Below are 24327 nucleotides of genomic sequence, written 5' to 3'. Positions count from 1 at the left end.
GGGTGCTGGAGATTAATTTCCAGACACAGTGTCCTCTCCCAGTTCTCTCTGAAGCTATGGGATCAAGCTACAGACTTGGATGTGTCACAGCTAATCCACAAGAAGTCAGAATGCAGCAGTGGGCTTTGCTGGCTTGTTTTAAGAGATCTGATGGCTAGCTGTAATTAACGCTCTAAATGCTGCAGATTCTGAATTATGCCAGAGGGTAACGCTCCAATCTGACTGGCTGCATAACACGGGTCACTACACTCAGCACAAAGCAAATCCAAAGTAATGTAACTTAAATTCGTGGCTGTATCAGATGCAATCTGTGCATGTAATCAGAAACTAAATTATTCAAGGACAGTGACATTGCTACCTTGACAGTTTACTCTCCTGCAAGCACTGGAAAGGCAGAAAGATTTTCAAGAAATGGCTAACCGCTGGGTGCAATGAGTGACAAGAGGGAAAGCAGTGAGGGCCAAGGGTCTCAGTTCAGGGTCTGGCTGTTGGGCTACTGAACTTACTTTGTGTTGTACGAAACACAGACTCAAGAACCAGTGATGCTTCTGGCACTCCCTCCAAAAACGGGGTGTGTCTTCTCTCTAAATTAAAACTTGGGAATTGTGTCAGTGTAGCAGAACCTCAAGTACCACCCAGACAGCTCAAGCTTTGTTTCCATGGTGCTGTCTAGTATGTGCTATGCCCTGTAACAGCTTTACTGCACAAAGAGGCAGCAGTTTACTTTTTTTCTTTTTCTTAAGTAGGGCCGTTACTTACTGCTGGTATGAATGCAATCCACCGCATATATTAGCTACAGTGAATTTTCTTAACATAACTGAAAGACTAGCACAGTGTAACCCTTGGCCTCTTCTAGCTTTTGTCCTACCACCTCAGCTTTGTCTACACTAAATTTTTTAAGACTTCTGATACAAACTTTGCACTGATCCATGCAATCAGAGGCTGCAAATCTAGGCAGAGTTCAGTCTATAAAGCCAGTGACTTCATGTTTTCCCTCTGTAGGAGTAAAATAACGTTCCCACACTCTGATAAAAACCTTTGCTCTGCACAGATTTAATTCATTACTTATGAATCTCTGGCCAACGTCACTCTGTTCATTTCAGTGGCTCTCTACTTCCAGTTGCCTCCTGATTCCGGGAGGACAGAGAACCTTTTTTTTTTACCATGTAGTGAAGCAGCCGAGAACGGATCCTGACTAACGGCTTCACCGACTTGTTACTTGTTTTAACAGTCCTCTTCTAGAAAATCACCCAGGTAGCAATAATGAGCTGCCCTCCACAACTGCTTCACAGAGTTGGTCAGAAGCCAAGATCTTTTCCAATGGAAACTCTTCTCCCAGGGAATCACCCTGCATACTATTTCAGATGATACTTTGTTTTGGTTTAGAAATAGGAGATTTCTTTTTAATTGTGCTATGCTTAGGTGCAAGGGCAGTTTCGTGACACAAATCACTGAGGAGTTGCTATAGGGCCTGCTGGAATCACTTATGAGACCAGAATAGCAGCAGCTCTACTAACACCTCAAAGGCAAGTGCCCGTGTTCCAAGCTTATGCTTTTGCAGGATTGCTTAGATTGGGTGACTTTTGCAGGTCTTGGGTGAGGGCTGTCTCTTTGCTGTGTCCACACTGTGCCTAAACTATGAGATCCCAGAGGTGGTACAGCAGCAGAAAATGTTAAAAGTGCCAGTTGATTGCTCTTTCCATATCCAAACTCCTCTTTTTAAAAACTCACTCTTTCCAGAAAGCTTTCCAGCCCTTTTCATTTGGGGAGGGGTGAAACACCACTCTGCCGCGGGCCAGCTCCACACTCCAGGCAGCACACAATGCTGTCTGCACATGCTCCAGCAGAGCACAGATGCTTTCACAAGGTCTTCACAATGCTCCTGTGACTGTCTATGGGTGACAAGGCAAGACACTGTCCCAAAAACCCTGTATCGTTCCTCTTTCTGTTGAAGAAATGCAGCTTTAAACAGAGGTGTCTGAAGGAATAAAAAGCACAGCTAAGTGGACGGAATGTAGCTGCAACACTTTTCTTAAGAGACTCCACTCTGCACTTCATTGCAGTTTCCAACCGTTCCCTCAGCTCTCTAAACCCCAGGGGAGGAAACGTGGCACAGACACTGCACTGGGAGCACGCGTCACGGGATGGGGCCCGTGATTATTATTCTTATCACCCCATGGACTGCCTGGCACTGGCTGAAGAGTGTGACTCGGATGGTTCTCTCTCACAAACAGCTATGCAGCCTCTGCATGTGAAAGTCATTAAGCAATAGCACAGAAGCAACCCATGAGGCAAAACCCGTGAACATTCCCATACTGACAGAACGCCAGTCCCGCTGCCAGCAAGACGCCGGCACTGGGCTGCACACAGGTGCTGACGAGGAGCCATGTGCATCTCCTTGAAGTTAACACTTGTGTGGCCGGCTCTCCTGACAGCTCCACAAACGGCACACGGATGCTGGAGAGCAGAGGAGCCCCACGGGGCCTCCCCCCATGCGCAGTTCAGGGCCTGTGTGCCAGCACTGATGTCCTACTGTTGGAAATGTGGCATATGGGAGCATCGGCAGTGGAGACAGGAACTGAAACATCTGGTTTTTCCAAGCCACACTTGGAAAGGCTAAGTTGTATTCAACCCCTAAAACACAACCAGCCCAGCTGTGAAGCAAGCAGATGAACAGAGAAGTATAAAAATAGCCACTTCTGTAGTCTTCTTTCAAGCAACATGAGGTTGCCCTACAAAAATAAATACACAAAAAGGAACAATCATGGGGGGGCTGACTATTAGAGGGACTCATGCTCACATCACTGCAACATGGTAAAAGGATGCAACCCCTCAACTCACAGCTCTGTGTTCACAGTGTATTCCCTCCCCAGCTAACCACTTTGGGTCTGTTTGCAGTGCAGCAAGAATCACCCGCAGCTTCCACACATGGTCCCTGATGGGATTTAGAGACAGATACTTTCACCAACATGACCTAAAACACAATCTGCATGCTTCAGGCCGGACTCACTCCACCCCCTTCCCGAGGCGTGGCTTTGAGAGAGAAACTAACAACTTTGGCCAACACAATTCGTCTGGGCTCTTGCTTTCCCAGGCTTAGCTGTTCCTCGGGTTCCTCCCTCAGGAGGACTCAACCCACACCCTAGATCCTCTTTTTAGAGAGCCACTCCCACCTCGATGAAGCATTTGCTATAGCAAATCTATTTAACCCGTTCCCAGCAGGACCAGTGCCTCCAAACGAGCAGGGAAAGGTGTTTACAGAATCCCATACAAGCCACCATACCAGGGAGAGGATGGAGAGGCTTCACTGCCCGTCTCAACCAAAGCTGCAAGGAAAACTGCTCTTCTGCTTCTGGATCTACCTAGGTCCTCCTCCCTACTAGAGGAGCCTAGAGCAGCACGGATGCTGTGGGAGCCAGGGCCGAGGTACTGCCACGGGATGTTGCAACAGAGCTGCACAGAGGCCATTGCTGGGGATCTGCAAGTACCATTAGTGATGCCTGTCCAGGGAGGTGGGTGCAGGCTCTAACCAGGGCTACAGCCACCACCCTGGAAATCTCAAACAGGGATCAGCCCTCATGACTTCATCACAGATATGCAAAATAGCATTGCACAGAGCCAAATGAGTTTCTTGATACAAGCAGCTGTCTGTATAGGCGGGCAGAATACAAGCTGCCCAGCTGCTGCTGAAAGAAAAACAGGCATGGTATGGTGTTCATGTACAAATTTCAAAGGAATAGGAACAGGCTGGCTGAGCCCTGGCTTGCGCCCTGAATGCATGTCACTACAGATTGTCCCGCAGGCTCATCAAAAGCAAAAGCTGCTGCAGACTATGCCTGCTGTCAGAGTGAGTACAGCCTTCTGATCATGCTCAAGAGCATACGCCAGCACAACCACGGCAGGAAGAGAGCATCCCATCACCCCCCAACACAGCGGTGTCGGAGGGCAGCCCGTAAACCCCAGGCTGGAGGTAAAGGAGGGCCACATGGTTAACACACGTGCACTGCAACTGAAAAATGCCACAGGTGGGAGATTTGCTACCAAAAAGTGAACAACATCATTTCTTTTCTTCCATCAAGTACTGTTAGCAAACCAGCATACCACACTATCTTAACACGGGTTGCTAATTAAATTACAAATGACATTGGATTAAACAAAATAACACAAGACCGTATACCACATCTGAAACTTTGTCTCTGATCTCTGCTTATTAAAGTTTTTAGTAGACCTGATGCCAGGAAGCCCAAGAGATGTACTCATTTCTAACCTGAGGGGAACTATTTTTACCGTTAAGACTGGCAGAAACAGCTGACTGATTAATATTGTGCTTTGTTTGATTATCTCTGTTTAAATCCAGTGGTAGCACATCATCAAAAAGGATGCAGTCTATTGAGGGAAAGGGAGGAGCTGGAAAGTGAGGACAAAATCTGTTTAGTGGTCACGGTTCCTACAATATACCACAAATGCTACAGATGGTCAACTTGCATGTTGTTGATGCTCTTCTTGATGATAGCTATCCTTTAAAAAAATAGGGACAGCTGTAATCACATGCTCTTTGCTTTTTGTGCCCTTTGCAAAGCAAAAACTAATATTATATTTCAGTTTGACATTTTTAGTTTTGGTAAATAGAGATGCCAACTTAGCTTCAGTGTCTAAGTAAACAACAGTCCTTCAACATAAAAAACAAGCTAATTCTTTGCTGCCAAGGCAGAAATAAGGGCCAGGGAAGTCTGATTTGACACTCATCCTCCTGGGACAGGCAGCAACCTTTGGCAGAGCACGTTCGTGTAGGTGGCTGAAGCTGCAAGGGGTACATGGTCGGTAGCTCTGCACCCAGCAGTCAATGTAGCTTTCCAGCCTTTAAGCCCAACCTCAGCAAGGCCTGGAGAGAAGGGTGGGCTGACGTGGGGTGGGAGAAGTGTGGGCTGACGTGGGGTAGCAGCCATTCCTCTGAATAGCAACAGCACCCTAAGTGCAGCCCACTAGCACAGCTGCCAACTTTCCACTGTGGAAGAGACAGAAATTTTTGCTTTGAGCCTGACAGCGGCTGCCTAAATCATGCTGTTAACTATCGTGGGACTAATCCACAAGTGCCTTCCCCGCCACGCTCCCTCCTGCACTCTCCTCACAGCAAGAGCAGGAACCCCTGGCTGTGCAGCTCCCAGCCTGCCCCACCCTGGCACAGGAAAACACATCCTCGCTCCTGAGCTGTCCTTCACCCCCGCTTATTTTCTTATTCACTTATTACAACTCAGAGAAATGTTTGGGGACATATGGGGAAAATAAGAGACAAGATACAAAATCAAGCTGAACTGCAACGATCAATCAAAGAACAACAAAGCTTGAAGAAATGGAGAAAGGATGACGCAGAAATGCATTGTAGAAACCACAGTGTGGAAAACGTGGCATGACAAGAGATAATACAAGGAATCCCATTAAGTTACAAACAGGGAGAGAAGCATTAACAAACCATATGAGTCCATTTCACCCTGCCTTCTGATCGAGTGATCTTCTTTTTAAAACCCCTCTTTGTGAGAGCAGAATGAAAGCAGCTGGGTGAAACATGAGAGATGTGGTGGGGGTCTTGTCTGCAGGAGAAGAGCAGGAGCGGGCCCACACTTTCACTCCAAACCGGAAAAAGCCACATGCAGAAAGACACCACCAGTAAACTTAAAAATTGCAGGAAATAGAGGGAAAAATCAATGCAACAGTTTTCCTTTCTACTAACATCTGACCAGAGTCAAGAGTGGGCATTCCAGCAGCAGGTCTTCCCGCTGCACAGTGGGGCTCTGAGATGTTTAACTAGGGTTTCTTAATGCCTGATTTTCTGTCACTACCAGGGATTGTAGGTTTGGCTGCACCAAACTGCAAATCTCAAAATCTTTAAATGCTGGGCTAATAACAAGAAAGTGAGACAGCTCGATGCTGCTCAGGATTATTTAATTCCAACTTTTGCCACGGAGCAGGAACGCCTTCAAATGCCACCTGTCTGGTGGGTGCCCTTTCTTACCTAGCAGCACATTTTTGTTGATATCTTTTTAAACACCACCAAAAAAACACCAAAGTTTTAATTTAAAAAAAGAAAAGTAAGTTCCTCTGCCACGGGAACAGCACTCAGATTTCACTGCAGCTTTAGGAAGGAGCACAATAAATAACCCAGATTCATGCCACTGCTGTAGCGGCAATAGCAGTGACACTTCACTCACGCCAGAGACACTCTGATAGAATAATACAGAATTGCCTCCTTGTTTCCTGCTTAAATGATAGTTACAATTTGCTTATGTGATTGGTCCCTTCTATAGGCTGAATGAATCTCATTTGCGAAATATTTATCTAGCACCTCATTTGGGCCTTTTTCCCCCTCCAGAATTTCTTACTAAAGAGAAACACAGCCTTGTTTTTGCTGGGGATACGGCTTCTTAAAAGAATGACATTCCAGACTGTTTAAGTTTTTTCTAGAAACAGCAGTAAAGCTATTTTGCCTTTGTGGACTGGACACTACTGTATAGACACTTCCACTGCTTGTGGTTTTACCTGAACTGGATTTTAGTTTTAATTGGATTTCCATCCCTGCCCCCCCACCCCCCCAATAGCTTTTGAAGATACCCTGAGCTTTAAAAAGGCTTTTACTACATCACATAACAAAATCCAAATCACTCTTGAAATCTAAAATATCACAGACTCTAAGTTCCTGATTCATAAAATCTTTTTATTTTAGGAAGGTTTGCTTAGGTGAAGTCACCAGCTAGGCAGTGTAACCCCAGGGCTCACTGCCAAATCCACAAAAAAACCCTGCTGGGTTTTGGATGAAAGTTACGACCCCCAAATCTGCTAAGCTTCTGCTTCTGCAGGAGTGTGGTGATAGCAGAGCTTCTCTGATTTCAGCTTCTCCTTCTTCCCCATCCGCAAATAGTGTTCCACATTAATGAAGGAAAAACAAGGGAGCTTCAACACTAGTCTTTTAAATCAAGATTCTAACATCCACTTCAAAACTACCATGATACTGACGATGTGTCAGAAATAGTCAATATTTGCAAGGGAAGTCTATGAGGTATTTCATTCCTCAACTGGAGGTAAAAGTCATACTGGTTCATGAAACATCTAATGTGAACAAAATCCAGTAGCCCTAAAAGCAGAGCACTTTAAAAGAGATCAGATCAGAGCATTTCTCAGATGGAGAAACTCAGAAGCGCAAATGCTGCCACTTGAACCACGTTGCTCTTGAAGCATAGATTTTTATGTTGCACACTGCAGATTATTTGGAAAAACAGACTTTGCTCTTGATTCCAGCCAGACTGACTTACATTTCAAGAACCTGACTCTGGAGATGAGAGGGGGCCAATATTCCCACTCGGTCTGCCTGGAGACTGCTTCCAGCTAGGTATGTAGTGTCTGCAAGCAGCAGAGCTTATTTCCTTAGTGATTCTTTGGATGGGGCATTTCTTCTGTAATCCTAGTAACAGTGCTGCTGAAGTTGGCATTTATTTCTTCAAAGTTGCTACGTCTATAACGTCGGATACAAGAGGAATTCATTTCCTAGGCCTTACTTCTAAAGCTAGAGGTACGGTACGGTACCACATTTGCTGAGTGCAACTGCAAGCACACACGCCTGCCGCAGAATCGGGAAGCTTTGGCGTTGGAAATTTTTTTTAACTCAGCCTTCTTAACGACTGGGTTTGTTTCAGACCAGTGAAAAAAAAGAAAAAGTTTTGTCAAGACTTTAAAAAAAAAGCTTTCCTCTAATGAGAGAATAGACAGCAATCATTAAAAGCTTTATTTACTTTATCTGTCAGTGTTCAATAAAGGGAACATGAAATGAATAGTGAGAACCGCTTGCATAACTACTGTGTCATGAGCCAGAGTCCCTCTCATCCCAACAGAAATGAATCTGTAAATCTTTCATGGTTATAATGACGACGTTAAGTACACATGTCTTCCTTCCCATCATCAGGAGGTCAAACAGGGCAGTAAACTTCTCCCCAAAGGAAATCCATGTGCCACAGCAGACTGCTTCAGCGCATCTTATACCAGTCATCAGAATATTACCAGCACACACGTTTTCAGCTGAGTCGTGACTGTACACGCAAGATAATCTGCTGGCTGACAAAGATGACTCTACGGTCTGAATTCCAAAGACAATCATCCCTCAGCAGAGCAAAGCTCTTCCCCTTACTGCACTGCTCTCAACAGTGCTGTAAACAAACATTTTTCTATCAAAATCAGAGGAAGATGTCAGTAAGACTATCCTGCCATTGCAGTCCATTTGCTCAGTACATTTCCCCTTCCCATATTCTGGGCACTTTGTTTTCTTGACCTGTGAGAGCTTTATGTCCAACTTCAATTTGTCACTGCATAATAGGATCTACTCCAAAATGTTCTGGGAGCTTTTACAACTCAACGCCTCTGAACAACAATAATATAAACAGTCTCAAACACTAACAAAATTAATAATCCTCGAAACACACTGTAATAACCCCAAGTCCTTAAAAAGCCAAATGAAGGACTCACCATCACAGTCTTCAGAAGGCTGCTCTACAAGTGACCAGCAAAGTGCTGGCACATTCTGCCTCTGTCGCAACAGCACACTGAGTCCCCAGAGCTGCTGATATCCCCATCTCACCGACAACAGATAACGCAACATCAGAAACCCCTTCATAAAAATCAGTTTTTCCCAGTTAGGGACTTTCTGCAACAAACAATGGCTAGTTTGTTCGGGAAAATCTAAACATATCTGGTAAGAAAAACAGTCGGAAAACACCTTGTCTGCCAGATTTAGAGACATGCACATTTTCCTGAAGTTAGTCTAGATACATCCTGCCAACATACAATATAATGTTTACTGTGGTACTTTGCAACTTCTGCAACCTCTCTTAGTCTATACTGACACTAAAAAGTGGAAACTTAGTTAAGAATATCCGAAAAGAAAAGCAGACCCTTAACTTATTGAAATACCAGTAGAAATTAGTTCATGTGAGATTTTTCTACTGCAACGGGCCCCACGTCATCTCTCCTGCATGAATCACTCGATGCTTTTGTCTCCTCAAGAACAAAAAGTTGCTCCCTAAGGAAAACAAATTTAGGTTTGCAAATAAATTTTAAAAAAAAACCCAAGATTTTTCCCTCAAGTCTGTTCTTTGCATCATACAGGAACCTTATTCAAGTGACTGAGCACATGGACCATTCTAACGCCCCTCCAAGAAACACACCTTTCCAACCAATTTTCCCAAAACAACAAAATCAGCATCTGGACACAACTGTCATCCCATCTTAGCACTTCCACAGAGAAATCTTCATCTGAATGTGTTATTGAGTCGTTTGGCTTTTCTGTGAACAGAACAGCCCTTAAACCACATTCAACTCATTTCCCGACACCGTTCTCCCCTTGCAATTTCCCCCAGAACTTCCAGAAATTAAGCTCCCGGCACAAACCTCTGGCACAGCAGCCCCTCAGGGTGCCCACAGGGTGCCCGGTTTGCCCCGCATACCAGCCAGGGTGTCTCTGGCCTCACACGCTGGCATTACCCGGCGTGTCCCAGTGCTTGGCAAGACACGAGCAGCATTGCAAGACACAGAACTGGAGAATAACCATTTCAGTTGGAAAGGACCTTTAAGATCTTCAGGTCCAGCCGTTACAAGATGACATGGTTGGGCAGCATCCTAAAAACACTGCTCCAGCGGAGCCGGGCACATCCCCACAGCCCTGACCCCAGGGGCCAGCAGCCCTGACCCGGGGGGGGGCGGGGGCAGCAGCCCTGAACAGCCCTAGCCCTGGGGGCTTGCAGCCCTGGCCAGCCCTGACCCTGCGGGCCTGCAGCCCTGGCCCTGGCGACCAGCAGCCCAGGCGACCAGCAGCCCTGGCCCGGGGGCCTGCAGCCCTGTGCCAGCCGAAGGCACGAAGCCCGAGCCGCGCTGCCAGGCTGGGCCCGCATACCTCACATACTGGAGCTGTTTTCCCTTCTCCCTCGCCTGGGCCACCGCTGCCCACGTCCGACCCCGCAGGCTGACGGCAAACTTTCTGGCATGTCTCTCCCCGCTGTCTCCCGTCCCACCCCCGCCCGGCCCGACGGCACAGCCGGCGCCCCGGGGACACCCGAGGAGCTGAGGTGCCGGGCAGCCCCCCCAGCCCACGGTACTCACAGCGCGGCGGCGGCCGGCGGGATGCCGCTCCCCGGCCGCTCCATCCCGCGGGCAGAGCAGTTGACGAGGCAGGCGGGGCCGGTGCAGGTACAGCCGGCGGCGCAGGGCTGGCAGGCGGGGGGCGCCCGGGCCGCCGCCAGCCCCCCGCACAGCAGGGAGCAGAGCAGGCACCAGCCCGAGAGGGGCAGCCGCGCCGCGGGGACGCCATGTTTGCGCTGTGATCCAGTGTCTCCATTTCCAAAAGGCATCTCTCCCTACGGGCATGGCATGGCCCCGGCCCGCCGCTCCCCCGGCCGGCCGGCCGGGCCCGGCCGCGCCCCGCCCCGCCCCGCTCCGCTCCGCCGCCCCGCTCCGCCGCTCCGCGCCCGCCCTCCGCGCCGCCCGGCTCAGCGCCCGCCCGCCATGGCGGCCTCCCCCGCAGGGCTGGCGGTGCGCGCTGCTCGGCGGCGCCCGGCCCCGGCCCCGGCCCCGCTGTGGGCTTCCCCGCTCGCCGCGCTGACAGCCCCGGCCCGCCGCCGCTCGGCTCTGCGCTCCGCCCGGGCCGCGGCCGCCGCCTCCCCGCTCCGCCTCCCGCCCGGCGGAAACCCGGCGCCGCTCCAGCCCCGCCGCCCGCCTCGGCCGCCCCCGCCGCGCGGCCGCCCCCCGCACGGCCGCGAGGGCCGGGGCCTGGGCAGCGCTGCGCCGCCGGGCGGGCGGCCCCCGGGGCTGGGCCTGGGCTATGCGGGCTCCCGGACCCCGCTCGGCAGGGGCGGGCACGGGGAGCGAGGGTGTCCCGGGGGCACAGGGGTCCCGTAGGGCAGGAGCATCCCGGGGAACAGGGGGGTCTTGGGGAAGGGAACATCCCGGGGAACAGGGGGGTCCCAGGAAGAGGAGCACCCCGGGGGACAGAAGGGTCCCGGGGACAGGAGCGTCCCACAGGGCAGGAGCACCCGGGAGACCGGATGGCAGGGGGGGCCTGGGGACAGGAGCATCCAGGGGGACAGGGGGGTCCCGGGGACAGGACAATCCTGGGGGACAGGGGGGTCCCGGGGACAAGAGAATCCCAGGAGACAGGGAAGTCCCAGGGGACAGGGGTGTCCTGTAGGGCAGGAGCATCCCAGGAGATGGGGAGCAAGGGGGGTCCCAGGAACTGGAGCATCCCGGGGGAATGGGAGGTCCAAGGAACAGGAAAATCCCGGGGACAGAGGGGTCCCATAGGGGCAGAGATTCCCAGGGACAGGAGCATCCCGGTGGACACGCACATCCCGGGAAGCAGCAGTTACCCCAGGGGGGGCGTCTCAGAAACTAAGCAGGCCAGCAGGCAGTGAGTGCAGCATGGTGTTCTCGCAACAGGGGTTTTGGCTGTCCCAGAGTACCGGGAGATGGGCAGGGGGCAGCAGGGGCACCCATCACTCCCTCCTTGGGGACTGTTGGTGCTCAGTTCCCTGGCTGGTGCCCATTCCAAGGCTGCTGCAAGCTGCTGCATCCAGCAAGAGTTGCAGGGCACAGCGCGTGTGACACGCCTGCAGCACAGGCGGTAATTCAGGTGTCTTGGAGAGAGGTGAGAACAAGGCAGGTACTTCTCAGTGTGGGGGGGTTTTTAATGCTGATTGTAGCCAAATCACGGGGTTTCTGTGCCACTTGCACCCTGTGCTGGCCCAGACCTGGTGAGGTCAATCCTGTCATTCTGTCATGGCTCCTCAGGGATTTGAACCGGTTCTGGTTTAAAGTGCCTGAAGAATATGACTGAAATAAACCCTTTGTACAACCAGAGGAAGCGTAATTCTGTCATTGCAGAGGGCATCTCTGCAAAACCAAACCCAGCCCCATTTGAAAGTGGTGGAGAGGAAGGTGTGATAGCTGGTGATTTCGCAGGGACCCTGCTTTGTTAGTGTTTAATATGTGTCGTGTTACTGCATGATGGTATGTGTGGAGCATGGCCCCTGCCATCAGCCGAGGGGAGGATACAAGGAAGCTCGACTAAAACATGGAAGAAGTTGCTTTTGAACTCGTTCTGTGCCAGATTGCTCTGCAAACCAGAGCCAGTGGTTCCTGTGCAGCCCGGCTGGAATTTCTCCCCATAAACACAGCAAGCACAAACATGTGGCGCTCTGTGTGGGAGGAGAAAGCTGGCACTGACCCCCAGAAAGACGGAGGAGATTTGGGGGGAAGCAGTGGACCAGTGCACAGTGCTCAATGCTTCCCTGTGGCAAGTGGCCCAGGGAGGGACATTTGAGAGTCACAGACCTAAAGATGGAGTGTTAAATCCTGCACATCCTCTGGAGGCAGGTGCTGCTTTTCTCGGTGGGGGCTGATACCCAAAGTACCAGCCACAGGCACTTTCTCCTGAGATGTGCTGATGCAGACAAAACTTTCAGTGGGGTTTTTGCTAAATAAGAACAAAAACATCTTGCTCTTTATTTATGTGATTCCATTGGTTCCTGCAGCCATGCACACCCTTTGAAATATGTAACATTTAAGCTCAGTGCAGCAAATCACTCCAGCTCAGCCTCGGCATTGAGCCCACTCATGTCCATGGGAGTCCCCAGGACTGCATGCCCACCTGCAAAACCGAAGCCACGGCCTGTTCAGTCATGGCTGTTGCAGCAGTTACCGTCTTTACAAATCCCCCTGGAAGTGCCATCCAGCAAGCACCTCTGGGAGAAGGGCTGCCCCTCTGCCGTACAGGTGAGTCACCCACCCGCTGACAGGTCGCACCCCTCGAACAGACAGCCCCCCCCAGTGCCAGGGTGAGGGGTGTTTTGTACTTGTCAAAAGCAGCTTGCGAGGGCTGCCTTCTGTCCAGAGCTCCCGTCACCCCTTGGAGCTGCACCCCTTGCCTCCACTGGCATTCCCCGTGCTCTGACAGCGAGCGTGCTGGGGAGCTGCTGTTCTGACACCCTACAGCAGGTGTTGTGTCGTGGTGCCCTGTCAACTGGCGGGCTCAGGAAATCTGCCTGGCAGCTTTCAAGGGAGAAACCACAACAAAAAGGGGTGGGAGCGAGACATGCTAGCTGTTCGCAAGCATCTGAGGAGTGCGAGCAGCAGGGAGCCAGAACAATTGTTCAGGGTGGTACCAGAAGAAGGACAGGAGCCTCAGAGCCTACTACCCCTGCTGCTCCTCTTCTGAGAATAGACCTGGGGCAGGGGACGGCTGTGGGGGCATGTTTGCCTCTGGCAGTGGCCGGGCCATGCCTAAACCTTGTCTCTCCATGAGTGTAAAATGCCTGTGTGAGGATGCCTGCCTGCACACGCTCGCTTTGGGGCCAGGTCACGGGTTTTCACCGTGCGCTGCAGTGATGCTGCTGCGGTCCTGCAAGGAGGTGAAACACAGGCGTCTTTCCTTCACCTAAAAGAGCTGATCGTTGTTGAGCTCCCTCCACCTCGGGCACACTGTAACCTTTGAAAGCTCAGGAAAGAAGGCCTGGGTGAGGGTCAATTTGGTTTTGAATCACGTAGGATTTTTTAAGCCAGTTGTGATTTCAGACACGTATTCTCTAGGGAACAAGGGACTGACCCACTGGTGCTGGGGGTGCATCCACTGTGGGTTACAAAGCCTGCGTTACACCCCCAGAGCTGCTCACCGCCTTCCCGCTCTGCCTGGTGTGCGTGATCTGGGACAGTCTGCTCCAACAAAATCCGTGAGCACCTGTGTGGTTTTATGTACGTGCGTTGTCCTGCTGAAACCAAAGGGGTGAGGTTAGCTGGGGCTCTGGCTTTCCTTATCCAGCTGCTGAACAAACCTTAAATAAGAAGCCTGACAGCATCCAATTTCACTCATTGGCATGGTACTTAATATATGTGAGAATTTACTTTCCAAAAACATTTTGTGCCTTTTGGACTTGAAATCTGCTTGAAAGACACATCATCCTTTGCATGATGTATTGTGCCCAAAATAGCTCAGTGGTTACTACTTCCTCATGTGACTACGATGTATTTATTTCCGCTCCCTTAATTGTAAATTGCTTTTTAGGGTTTTTTTTTTTTCCTTTTCTTCTGTACTGATGCCCATATTTTTTCACATAACAGCAAGGAGAAAATATCCTGTGTATCGATTGTAATCAGCAGATTAGATCACTAATGTAATCCAGCAGATGTAATGAAGTTAAGGGCTCTCCCCCAAAAGCTAGGGCTGCCAAGCTGTGAAGAGGGCAACGAACGAGGAAATAATTGAGTGAGTGGGAAAGGAGACAGCTCATCTCAATACAGCTGCATGACAATAATTTGTTCACATCTAATCACGATTTTTGATCTCAGAGGAAGGTCTTGTTGCTGAATCGAGATGGGTTTTAAAAGGCAAACTGCAGAAAATTACGGAAGTGGAAAATGTACTCTGGGGCTGGGAGGCTGTTGCTCACTGTGAGGCTGGGAATGGCTTGTTTGTGGGGAAGGGATTTTTCTGGTTCCTCCTACTGGCAAGCAAATGGAGAGTTTCTCAACACTGTTTACTTGAAGGAGAATTAAAACCCCAACTAAGAGGGTGTTAATTCTCCCTGTCCCACCAGTCCTGCAGGCTGAACACACCCAGAACATCAGCAGCGGCAGATACACTGTGGTCAGCAAAACGTGACAGAGCTGCGGCTGGCCAGGAATGTCGCTGCTGCCTCTGGGCCCCTCCAGCCAGACCCTGAAAGTACTACAGATGTCTTCAGCAGCACCTGGACAGCCCTGGACCCTCGCTGTGTGTGGCTGGACCCTGCGGCACCCCCTCTCCAGCACTGCATTTCTGTGCATTAAAGCACTAGTTTGCTCACGCCTGCAGTGCCCTGGTGCAGAGGGGCCACGAGCAGCTGGTGCAGAGCAGGCTGTGCTCCCCGTAGCCGTGCTGCAGCCACCGTGCTCACCAAAAATCTTCTGCGTGGCCACCGCACCAGGCTTCATGTAAGACACGACAGCAGCTGCTTTTAAAACACGCCGGGAGCAAGTCTCTTCATTGCATTGCTCCCCCCACTGCTGCTTTTTCTCTCACCCAGAGGTCCTCTGTCACATTTACGCATGGGGCAGTGGGTGGGCAGGAGCGGTGGGGACATCTTGTCACCCAGGTGGGTCCATGGCCCACGGAGGGAAAGCTCTGTGCAGGTGGAGGTTGCTTTGGAGCTGGGATAGCTGGGCCAGGATAGGGAACATTCTGCCTCCAGCAGCATGTATCTGCTGTACTTTATCTGTAGTTTGAAAAAAGAAAGAAAAAATATCTCTCCTGAACTTTCTGTCCCCTTACCATGAGCTTTGGTCCCTTTGGAGGGCAGCTGTAGTCACATATGGCCATCACTCTCAGTTTGCTGTTATTTCCCTGCTGAGAAAGTACTCCTGCATGATGGAAGGAGCACACCTTGTCCTCAGCAGGTGTCCAGTGGGAGAGAGCTGTCCCATGTGCTTCTGGCTGGGATACGGGTACCCCAGGGGAGGTGAGGATCTTTACTTCTCCTGGGAGGAAACGGCTGTTGCCATCCCTGCAGGTTGTTGCTCTGTGGCTGCATTTTGCATGCCCCTGGCTCTGCACCAGGCGGGCTGCTGTGGTACCTGGAAAGAGTGACTCCAGCAGGAGCCACCTCCTTCCACCCAGGTCTGGCTCCTGCTTCACCTCCCAGTACGAGCGTTCCCGATCTCTAATTACGGAATGGTCGGGGTTGGGAGGGACCTCTGGAGACCATCTAGTCCAACCCCTGCTAAAGCAGGGTCACCTGCAGCAGGATGCACGGTTGCATCCAGGTGGGTTTTGAATGTCCCCAGAGAAGGACAACCCCACAGCCTCACTGGGCAGCCTGTGCCAGTGCTCTGTCACCTTCAAGGTGAAAAAGTTCTTCCTCATATTGAGATGGAGCTTCTTGTGCCCCTTGCCCTGTCCCTAATCCATCACAAAGTTGCCTGCAGCTGGATCCAACCCCGCATGGCCCCCCAAGCCCCTGCGGCGGCAGGATGGTGCAAAGAGCACAGAGCAGCCCCGGCGGGGCCTGCCCAGGCTGGAGGGGCTGCCCCAGATCCCGGGGGTCTGCCTCGGTTCCCGGGGGGCTCAGCCCCTCACCGCGGCCTCCCGGCGCTGCGGGGCCGGTTGGCGGGGCCCTGGCGCCCTCTAGCACCGCCGCCCCGCGCTCCTCTGCAATAAAAACGGGAGAAAAAGGCTGGAGCGAGCCAGCCGGAGCCCGGCAAGCAGAAGTCCCCCAAAGATGGGATGCAGCCCGCCCTGTCCCCACCGCCTGCGGCGGACACCGCTGTGGATGGGGCTGAGCCCATCCCTGCTTTCGGCCTCCCACCCGATGCACCGAGAGCAGCACGAGATCCATCTGGTCAGTGTAATCTACGTGTGACGGACTGATGGCTGTGCAGGGCAACGATCCCAGCTCGGCCATAAAGAGCAGAGTCATCTCACACCATGTCCCGAGCAGAATTTAACCCGCGCTGGATGACTGAAGCAGCAATCTGCCCAGCAAACGGCTCCCACTGCACGTCCGCAGTCGCCGGGGGTAGGATGCTGCAGACAAGGCGAGAAGGGATCGCTTGACACAGCTGTGCCCACAGCCAGGTGGGACCGACGCTGCCACATGGCTTCTCCCGGGATGCTGGGAGAGGGACCCCCACTCCCCAGGCTGTGCCTGGGGTCGCTGCGCTCTGGCGAGGCACAGGGTTGTCACCAAGCGCTGGGTTTTCAGCCGCTCTGGGCTGAGCTGAGTCAGCAGCACCAGCACCAGACCCTGATGGGCTTTTTCTGCATTATTTTTGTGGACAGTTTCAGCTCAGGAAATGAATTTATTCACGCTGATCAGTTTCATCTGTTTGACTTAGTGTGAACGCAAAACAGAGCTGGGCAGTTTTAGTGACACCACTTTCTGCTCAGCAGCTAACTGGTGGCGATTCCGCTCCTCTTTAACACTCCGTTGAAGCAAACAGAACTTCATGACTTCTCTCTCAATATTTTTCAACATTCAGGGCTTTCAGGGGTCCTCAGCTGATGGAGGGTCATTCCCATCAGGCTGAACTTGCAGGCTCCTGGTTTCCGGCTGTGGGTGCTCTCTGCCCATCCCACTCGCCTGTCCCCCCGGTCAGCTCCCTGGGAATGCTGTGCACCCCGGAGGGGTTTGTAGCTGCTCAGGATTTTCCTGTTTGCAGGTCCCTGCACGCCAGCAAGGCCAAGGTCGAGGGGTTGCTTTGGCTGGAGACAGGATGGATGGAGAAGGGGTTTGTCCTCGGACACTTGTTAATCAGAAACTTCCCGGGAGCGTGCTTGGCACTGTGAGGCCCGGCCAAGAGCCGGCCACGTGCTGGCAGCGCAGAGGATGCTGCGTGCTCTGCATGCGCAGGCTGCAGCACACGTCGCTGCTCAGGGAGGACGTGAGCTTTGGGGCAGGGGCCAGGCGGCTGGGCCAGCACGGCAGGGCGCCTCTCAGCCACGGGCTGGCCTTGCGTCTCCTTTGACCACCACGTACCCTACCTCCCCCCGAGAACTGCTGCTGCTGAAATCCCCCCTGCCAGCTGCAGGTGTGTCAGTGCTGGCAGCAGGGACAAAACATCCTCCGTTTCTTATTTCTTTCGTTCCTGGAAAAGTCCAAAGCGCAGGGAGATGATAATGAATTCAGCCAGGAAGGTGCTGGTGAGTGCTGGCTGCAGGAGCTGGGAGGAAGGCTGCTCTGCGCTGTGGGTGCCCCATGAGGGTCTGGCTCCACTGCACCGAGGCTGACGGTGGGATGCACAGCCGGGGCAGCGGACAGCGAGGGGGCAATGGCACCCATCCTGCCGCAGCGTGGTCCCCCTGAATCACTGCTGCTCTGGGCCCGTTGCTATAGCAATGCTGATGTCGCAGCGCTGTCAGGAGGCATTGCAGTGCTGGAGTTGGCATCTTTCATTGAGATGAGTTGATGCCATCCTGGGTTTTAGCTGGGTAAAAAGTCAGGGAGCAGCCAGGGTGGCTCATGTCCCCACCACAGGGGTTTCAGGAAGCCATGTCCCCTCTCCTTCATCTTTTGCACCCACCGTTGTGGCATCACCCTGCCCTGCACACGGGGAAGGCACCCAGCCTGCTGCAAAGAGCCCAGGACAAGCATTGCCTGGTACCAAGCTTGGGGCGGGACAGTCCTGTTTGCACTGCAGATGTCATCAATGAGACGAGGGGAAGCCTCTGCAAATGACCATTCACACCCAGAAAAGCAGAGTGCAGTAAACACACTGATGAAGCTGAAGCCAGTGGGCAGCCGGTGAGAGGCACACAGGCAGAAATACGGGTTCAAAACCTTCAAGACAGGCCGAGTTTAAGGCTCCTTCCATTCACCTCCAGCCTGGTAAAGCCAGGGCTACCAGCACCCCGGTGGGGCCAGAAGGTGTTCGCAGAAATGCTGGCGTGGCATGGCCCATCACACCACAACGTGTCTGCTTTTGAGAAGCCGGCCCAGGAAAGTTGCCTGCCAGCAGTTTTTGGCTTTGAATTGGCTATAGCTGCTTGCATGGGGCTGTGCCTCACTCCCTGCCTTCCCCAGACAGAGTGGATCACTCACATGTGTGCTCAGATGCGATTAGTCCCTCTGATTGCAGAAGGACAACTAACGCAAAGCAAATCACTTGCAGACAAAAAGTTTGCTGAGCTGAGACGACCCTTCGCTTCACTGGGGAAGAATATGTTTCCAGCAATAAAGAAGAAACACTTTTAAACAGACTAGGAAACTGAAATTGCAGAAAAGGGAAGGCAAGAGGAGGCTGCCTGAGCAGATCTGTTGAAGATCTCTGAGAGCTCGGAGTGCCTGGAAACACTGGCTCTGTGCTGGCCATGCTGCTCGTGAATGATCATCTTGAAGAAAAAAGTAACTGCCCAAACTTCCAAAAGTTTTTCTAAGAAGAAATTTTCAGCCTTCCTTGGAAAACATTAACAAGCACCATTAAAACTCTAAGCTGCATCTTCATCATCCAGATTATTAATTACCTGGAGCACTGCCACCTGCTAACAGCACAGACCAGGGAATGTCGTTGCAGGTATGTCAAGAGGACAAGCAGGAAGACAGAAGCTATCGATCCTTAGGCTGATTTAGGCTGATAAACACCACCTGGTGCTGCCCGTGTCTAATCAGCAATCTGCCACCAATTTGCTCTGATGAATGGCTGAACAAGCTGCAGGCACCTATCTGCATCTCTCCCGGGGCACAGGAGCCTCTGCAACAGCCACAAACGGGGCTCTGCTGCTGCTCCCTGGCACCCGTGGCTTTCCCAGGAGGTGGATTTGCTTTTCTTCCCAAGGGATATGCCGGTGGAGCGGGACCCCTGCCCAGCGAGGGGCTGGCACATGCTGCTACAGGGGAGGTGCAGGCAAGGCCAGCACGGGCAGCGATGCAACGAGTGGCTCTAGTGGGAGCTTCTTCCCAGCCCTTAGCAGCTGCTTATTCTCTGGAGCAGCAGCTTTATGAGCCTCTGCGCGTTCCCATGCTTGCTTATTGCCGCTGCTTCTTATTTTACAGGGCCTCAGAGCACCGCACGCATCCCAGAGCTGGGGCTGGCCCCGGGTAGCTCCTAGCCCTGCGGTGCCTAACTCACCCCTCCCAAAGGTGAGGGGTTTTAGGGTTTTATCTGCTCAAGCTCCTCGGGCTCTGCAGCAGTGACTCTGCAGGCAGTGCTGCAGGCAGCAGCTGGGCTCGTGCTCCCAGACGTGTGTGAACCTATCTGGGATGGAAATGGCTGAGTGTGCACAAATAACAGAGGCGCCCTGCGAGGTTTATACGCTTGCCTTTGAAACCACAACCACGCACTAACTCTTCCCCATCTCAGGATGCGTCTGTATATGGCTACAAAATAACCTTGGATAGTTTTAAGCTGAGATGTTATATTTCTGAAATATTTGATGCCACTGAGGCGTGTCTGAAAAGCATTTAAAATATACCAAATAGCTTGAAAATATCTCATATTTGGGAGGCTGAGCAGTTGTTGCTCAGCTCTCCCTCTGTCTCAGTAGGACACATTTCAAAAGTGCTTTGAACATCCAACTCTGCATCACGTTTGAAAGCTCTCGTGGGTGACCACTGGAGCGGGGGACTTGCCTGTGCTCGATCCTGTGCTGGCTGAAACCTTGGCTCGTTCCGATCTTGGCACAAGGAAAATCAATTTCCTGGCCTCAGCCCAGTGCAGGCTCATTAGGATCTGGCACGGTCACCTTTTTGTGTGCTGGAGGGGACAGTGGGGGCCCAGGGCAGCACCGTGGTTCCCTGGGAATGCCTGTGGGGACATGCCAGGGCTGGAGGACATGCCAGGCAGGACTTGTGTCCTAGTACGCTGCTGGCAGAGATGCAGGCTGCTGACCCGCAGGGAGCAAAGCCCTCCAGGTGCCAGGTGGTCCCTGAATTTGCTGTGGTTTGTTGTATTTTACCAGATCAGCAGCTGCACCATGTCCTGCTCAGCCCCAGCCACTGCTGCCGCCTCCCAGTGCCATGCTGTGGGCAACCCCGGGGTGCCAGCCCCATAGTGGAGCAGAGGGGGAAGCTGTGCCCCATGTCTCCTTTGCCAGCTTGAGCCCAGGACAGCCAGCTACACCAAAGGGCTCTTGCTCTGCTCCAGAGGAGGGGACCGAGCCACCTTGGCTTGGCAGCTCTGCCGGGCTCTGGAGCAGGGGAAGGACTCGACCTGCAAGGCTGCGCTTGGGGCAGAGACCCCGTCCCGTCCTCCTGTTGCCTGTGGGAATGATGCCTTGGCAGTGGTTTGGGGGGTGCTTTTGTCGCTGGTGTGGGTCCTCCTCTTGAACACTGCCAGGGGTTGCAGGATGCTGGGAAAGGTGTTTTCTTCACTTGGCTTTGCCTTTTGGAGAGGGAAAGGGGACCAGCAGGGGCAGTTGGGTGGGCAAAGCAGCACTCAGGCTCACGGCTCACGTGCCGAGACAGGGCCTGTGCTGAAATAACAGCACCAAACCAGCTCAGTGCTTTACAAACCCCCTTGGGGAGCCCGTTGCTACTATTACCATCAGTTGCTCTAAAAGCAGCAAGTTCTGCAACACACAAATGTGCCAGCCTGGTTGCAGGGCTGGTTTGTAGCATGCCAGGGCTGCCCTGCACGCTGGTGGGCTGCATCTGCCCAACCCCCAAATCTCCTGGGGTCCCACCAGCGTCAAAGGAAGCGCAGATCTCTCTGGGTGAGCCTGCAGGTGAGAGCCCCATGGTGCATTCAGCAAGGCTCGCCTTGAAAATAAATTACAGATTTGAATGCCAAGGAGCAAAGACTTAGTAACAGGCTGGGCTCTCCAAACCTCCTGGGTGCTTTTCAGGGAAAACGATGAAAATGAAAGGCTGGAGGCAGCCGCAGGTGGAAGCTGCCCTCCAGGACAGATCAGAGAAGCGGAGGAGCCCGAGATGGAAACAGGGACCGTGCACAGGAGAGACAGAAAATTAAATACCCAGACAAAGGAAGGAGGATTGCAATATAAGAATGGGCTTGGCAATATAAGAAAGGGAAGAGACTGAAGCAATCTCCCAGCAAAACGCTGGAATTTAACTTTCACAGCTGCAAAAGGAAAACAATTCCTTCCCACACAAAAATAACTGATGGGCCGCCTTGATGAGAAGATATCTGAGGAATTTCAATTAAAAGCCAGTGACACTGACAAAGGCAACGAGATTGAAGTGTTCAAAGGTAAGTGAGCAATGGGGAGAGAAGAACAATGAATGGCGAGGGAGGGAACAGTGCCCGCTCAGCACTGCGTGGGCTGGGCCCTTCCCGAGGCAGCAGAGAAAGCCCTTGCCTGCCAAGCGTGGCAGGGTGCTGGAAGCCACCCCCAGCACGTGTCCCATGTCCTGGAAACGCTCCCTCTGCCTCCCCGTGCCCCCCCACACCCCATGCTCCTGCACAGACTCTGCTCTGCGGGGAGATGCTTGCTGAGGCAGGCTGTCCCCTCTGCCTGGCATCGCTGGGGGATGTCTGCTCGTACACAACGTGAAACCAAGTGCTCTTTGTTTTCAAGTCAGCCCCGTGAGCATGGCGTCACCTTTGTCCCCAGCTGCCCTCCCTCCCATCCAGGTGATGCCTTCAGGCCCAGTCTCTGCAGCCACTTTGGAGTCGGAGCTGTGTGTACCCTTGGCAAAGGACCTGTAGCAGAGCAGAGAGTGGGAATAGCTGGCAGGTTGACATGTGATTCCAAGGAAAGTCCCCTGAACCTTGGCTGGTGGCACTGCAAAAGGTGACAGCAGAGGCAAGCCAAACCGCCTTACCAGCAGCACATGGAAGGAGTCTGCACTGCTTTTCCTGCAACCACCAGGCAAAGAAGATGAATATCTTCTGAGATGGCTCAGCTGACACTGTGTCTGGTGGGAATAGCTCATCCTTGCAGCCTGCCTGCTGAAGAGACACCTCTGCTCCATCTGAGCCAACGACAAGAGCTGGGACCAGGAGGGCAGCAGGGTCCGCACGCTCCCAGGCTGCTGGGAGAGGCATCGCTAGAGCCTGGCCAGGACAAGGCAGGTGTCCCTGCCCGGGGGATGGAGCAGCGGCGGCTGCGGGAGCACAGGGGCAGCTGCAGCGTGAGCCAGCGAAGGAGCAACCTGGACTAGCCGGAGGAGGAGGGAAGGATGGCCTCGCACCGAAATATCTTGCTCGGCTCCGAGCACGGCACGCAACTTCTGGCACACAGAGAGCCCTGCAAATTTCCATGCCAAAGAAAACAGCTACATTTTAAATCCCGAAGCACAGTGTTTGTGCAGAACGGCTGGCCAGAGCCTGGTGCGCAGCCCCAGGCAGGCTCTTTGTGTCTCCAGCCCTGTGTGCAGCTCTGTCCCCAGGCAAGGGTGGCCGAGCCAAGGGCAGGTGCTGTCCCCCGCCGGCCCTGGGCTGCTGCTCAGCTGCTGGCACAGGCACAAGTGGCTGGCACTGGCCACCTCTTGCTGCTTGCATTTACAGCCCCCCGCACACTGCAAGACGACAGACCTCTTGGGTTGACAGCCCTTATGGGGACGAGCTGATTTTCTGCCTTTAAAAACAAAACGACTGATACGTAGATGTATCAGAATAACAGATAGCCGTTGTCACAGCCAGCCCCGCTCGGAGCCCTGCCAGATACCGCAGTCCTGCTTCCCCAAGGCACGCCGTATCTTCAGGCGCCTGTTGTTCCCTGAATCTATTTTTAGTAAATATATCCCCCTTAGTTCAGCTGCAGTTATCTGATTAGTTCCTGTAACTATATAAGGAGCAACATCTCCAGGCGTGACTGCGATTTCTGAGCAGACTGTGTCTCTGCACACAGGTTTTCTAAAAGAAGGAAACTTGCTGAAAATGCTTCTCCCTGCGGCGCTTCTGGACGTGATGCTCTGAGCTTGGTTTCAGGGGGCCGGGGGCAGCAGGGATCAGCACCGCTGCAGGTGCTGGAGCACATGACCTTTGATAAAGGCAGGATTAACGAGGCACGCTTCCCTGCTGCTGCCCGATAAGGGGCCATCCTCCTCTGGCGTTGCCCTGATGCGGTGGTGATAAGCAGCTGGCTCTGTTTGCTCCTGAACACCAGGCTGTTGATGGAGATTTCCATCATCTTCCACCATGGCTGAGAGAGGGGAAAAGTCCCCATGTGTCAGTGGTCACAGCCTGTGGGGGAGGCTGCCCCGAAGGTGTGGGGTGCCGGGGGTGCGTGCCCCTTCCTCCAGGCAGGTAGCACTGGGGAAAAGCTCCAGTGCTGCTTTGTCACTACATGGGGACTAATTAAAACCCTACAGACCCACAGATGGCTCCAGCATCGCACTTTGCTCCAAGGCCTCAGCCTCTATTGAATGCAGCTGTCCCCGAAAATCAGATTATAGTGCAAAACCCTGGCATCGAGTCTGTGCTGACGAGTCAGGTCTTCCATCTCCCAGCTAGCTGGTGGGGATGAAGAGCACATGAAGGGGAGCAGGAGGACAAGGCTCCTCTGTGACAGCTTCTCCTCTGCCCTTGGCCGCGTTGGAGGCGTGCTGCGAACCCAGCGCTCCTTGGTGTTCCCTGCGGCCAGCAGGGCTGTGCCCGAGGCTTGGGGTGGGAGAAGGGGGATCTTGTCCGGCAGCCACACACGGGAGCTCCTGCCCTGGCTCATCTCCTTCGCCCATGGCCAAAGCCATCAGAGCTCTGCTGCCCACTCCTCCTCCTCCCCCGGAGCACTCCAGGGCCACTGAACAAGGATTAACTATAGATTTAAATGCTTCCAGGGCAGAAAGGGAAAAGCTGGTCCATGCCCACAGTGAGAGCAACCCCTCAGCATCCCCATGGCGGGCAGCCGAGCTGTGGCCCAGGGGGCCC

At 52.9% G+C, this 24327-nt stretch overlaps 1 protein-coding gene across 2 annotated transcripts in view; it reads right to left on the bottom strand.

Annotated features, from left to right (window-relative positions):
• The window catches only part of PKD1 (polycystin 1, transient receptor potential channel interacting), a 112563-nt gene extending 88240 nt beyond the window's left edge, over nt 1–24323 (bottom strand). For both annotated transcript variants that reach the window (XM_080384741.1, XM_080384742.1), the window contains exon 1: nt 10138–24323. In XM_080384741.1, the coding sequence (XP_080240867.1) occupies nt 10138–10385 (248 nt within the window). In that variant the 5' untranslated portion in view covers nt 10386–24323. The remainder of the gene's footprint in view (nt 1–10137) is intronic.
• Nucleotides 24324–24327: the final 4 nt, after the last annotated feature.

This window comes from Falco punctatus (assembly GCF_963210335.1).
Source record: "Falco punctatus genome assembly, chromosome: 4".
In the NCBI taxonomy this organism is placed as follows: Eukaryota; Metazoa; Chordata; class Aves; order Falconiformes; family Falconidae; genus Falco; species Falco punctatus.
Note: the sequence above shows the minus strand (reverse complement) of the source record. Positions and strands in the feature narration are given on the sequence as shown.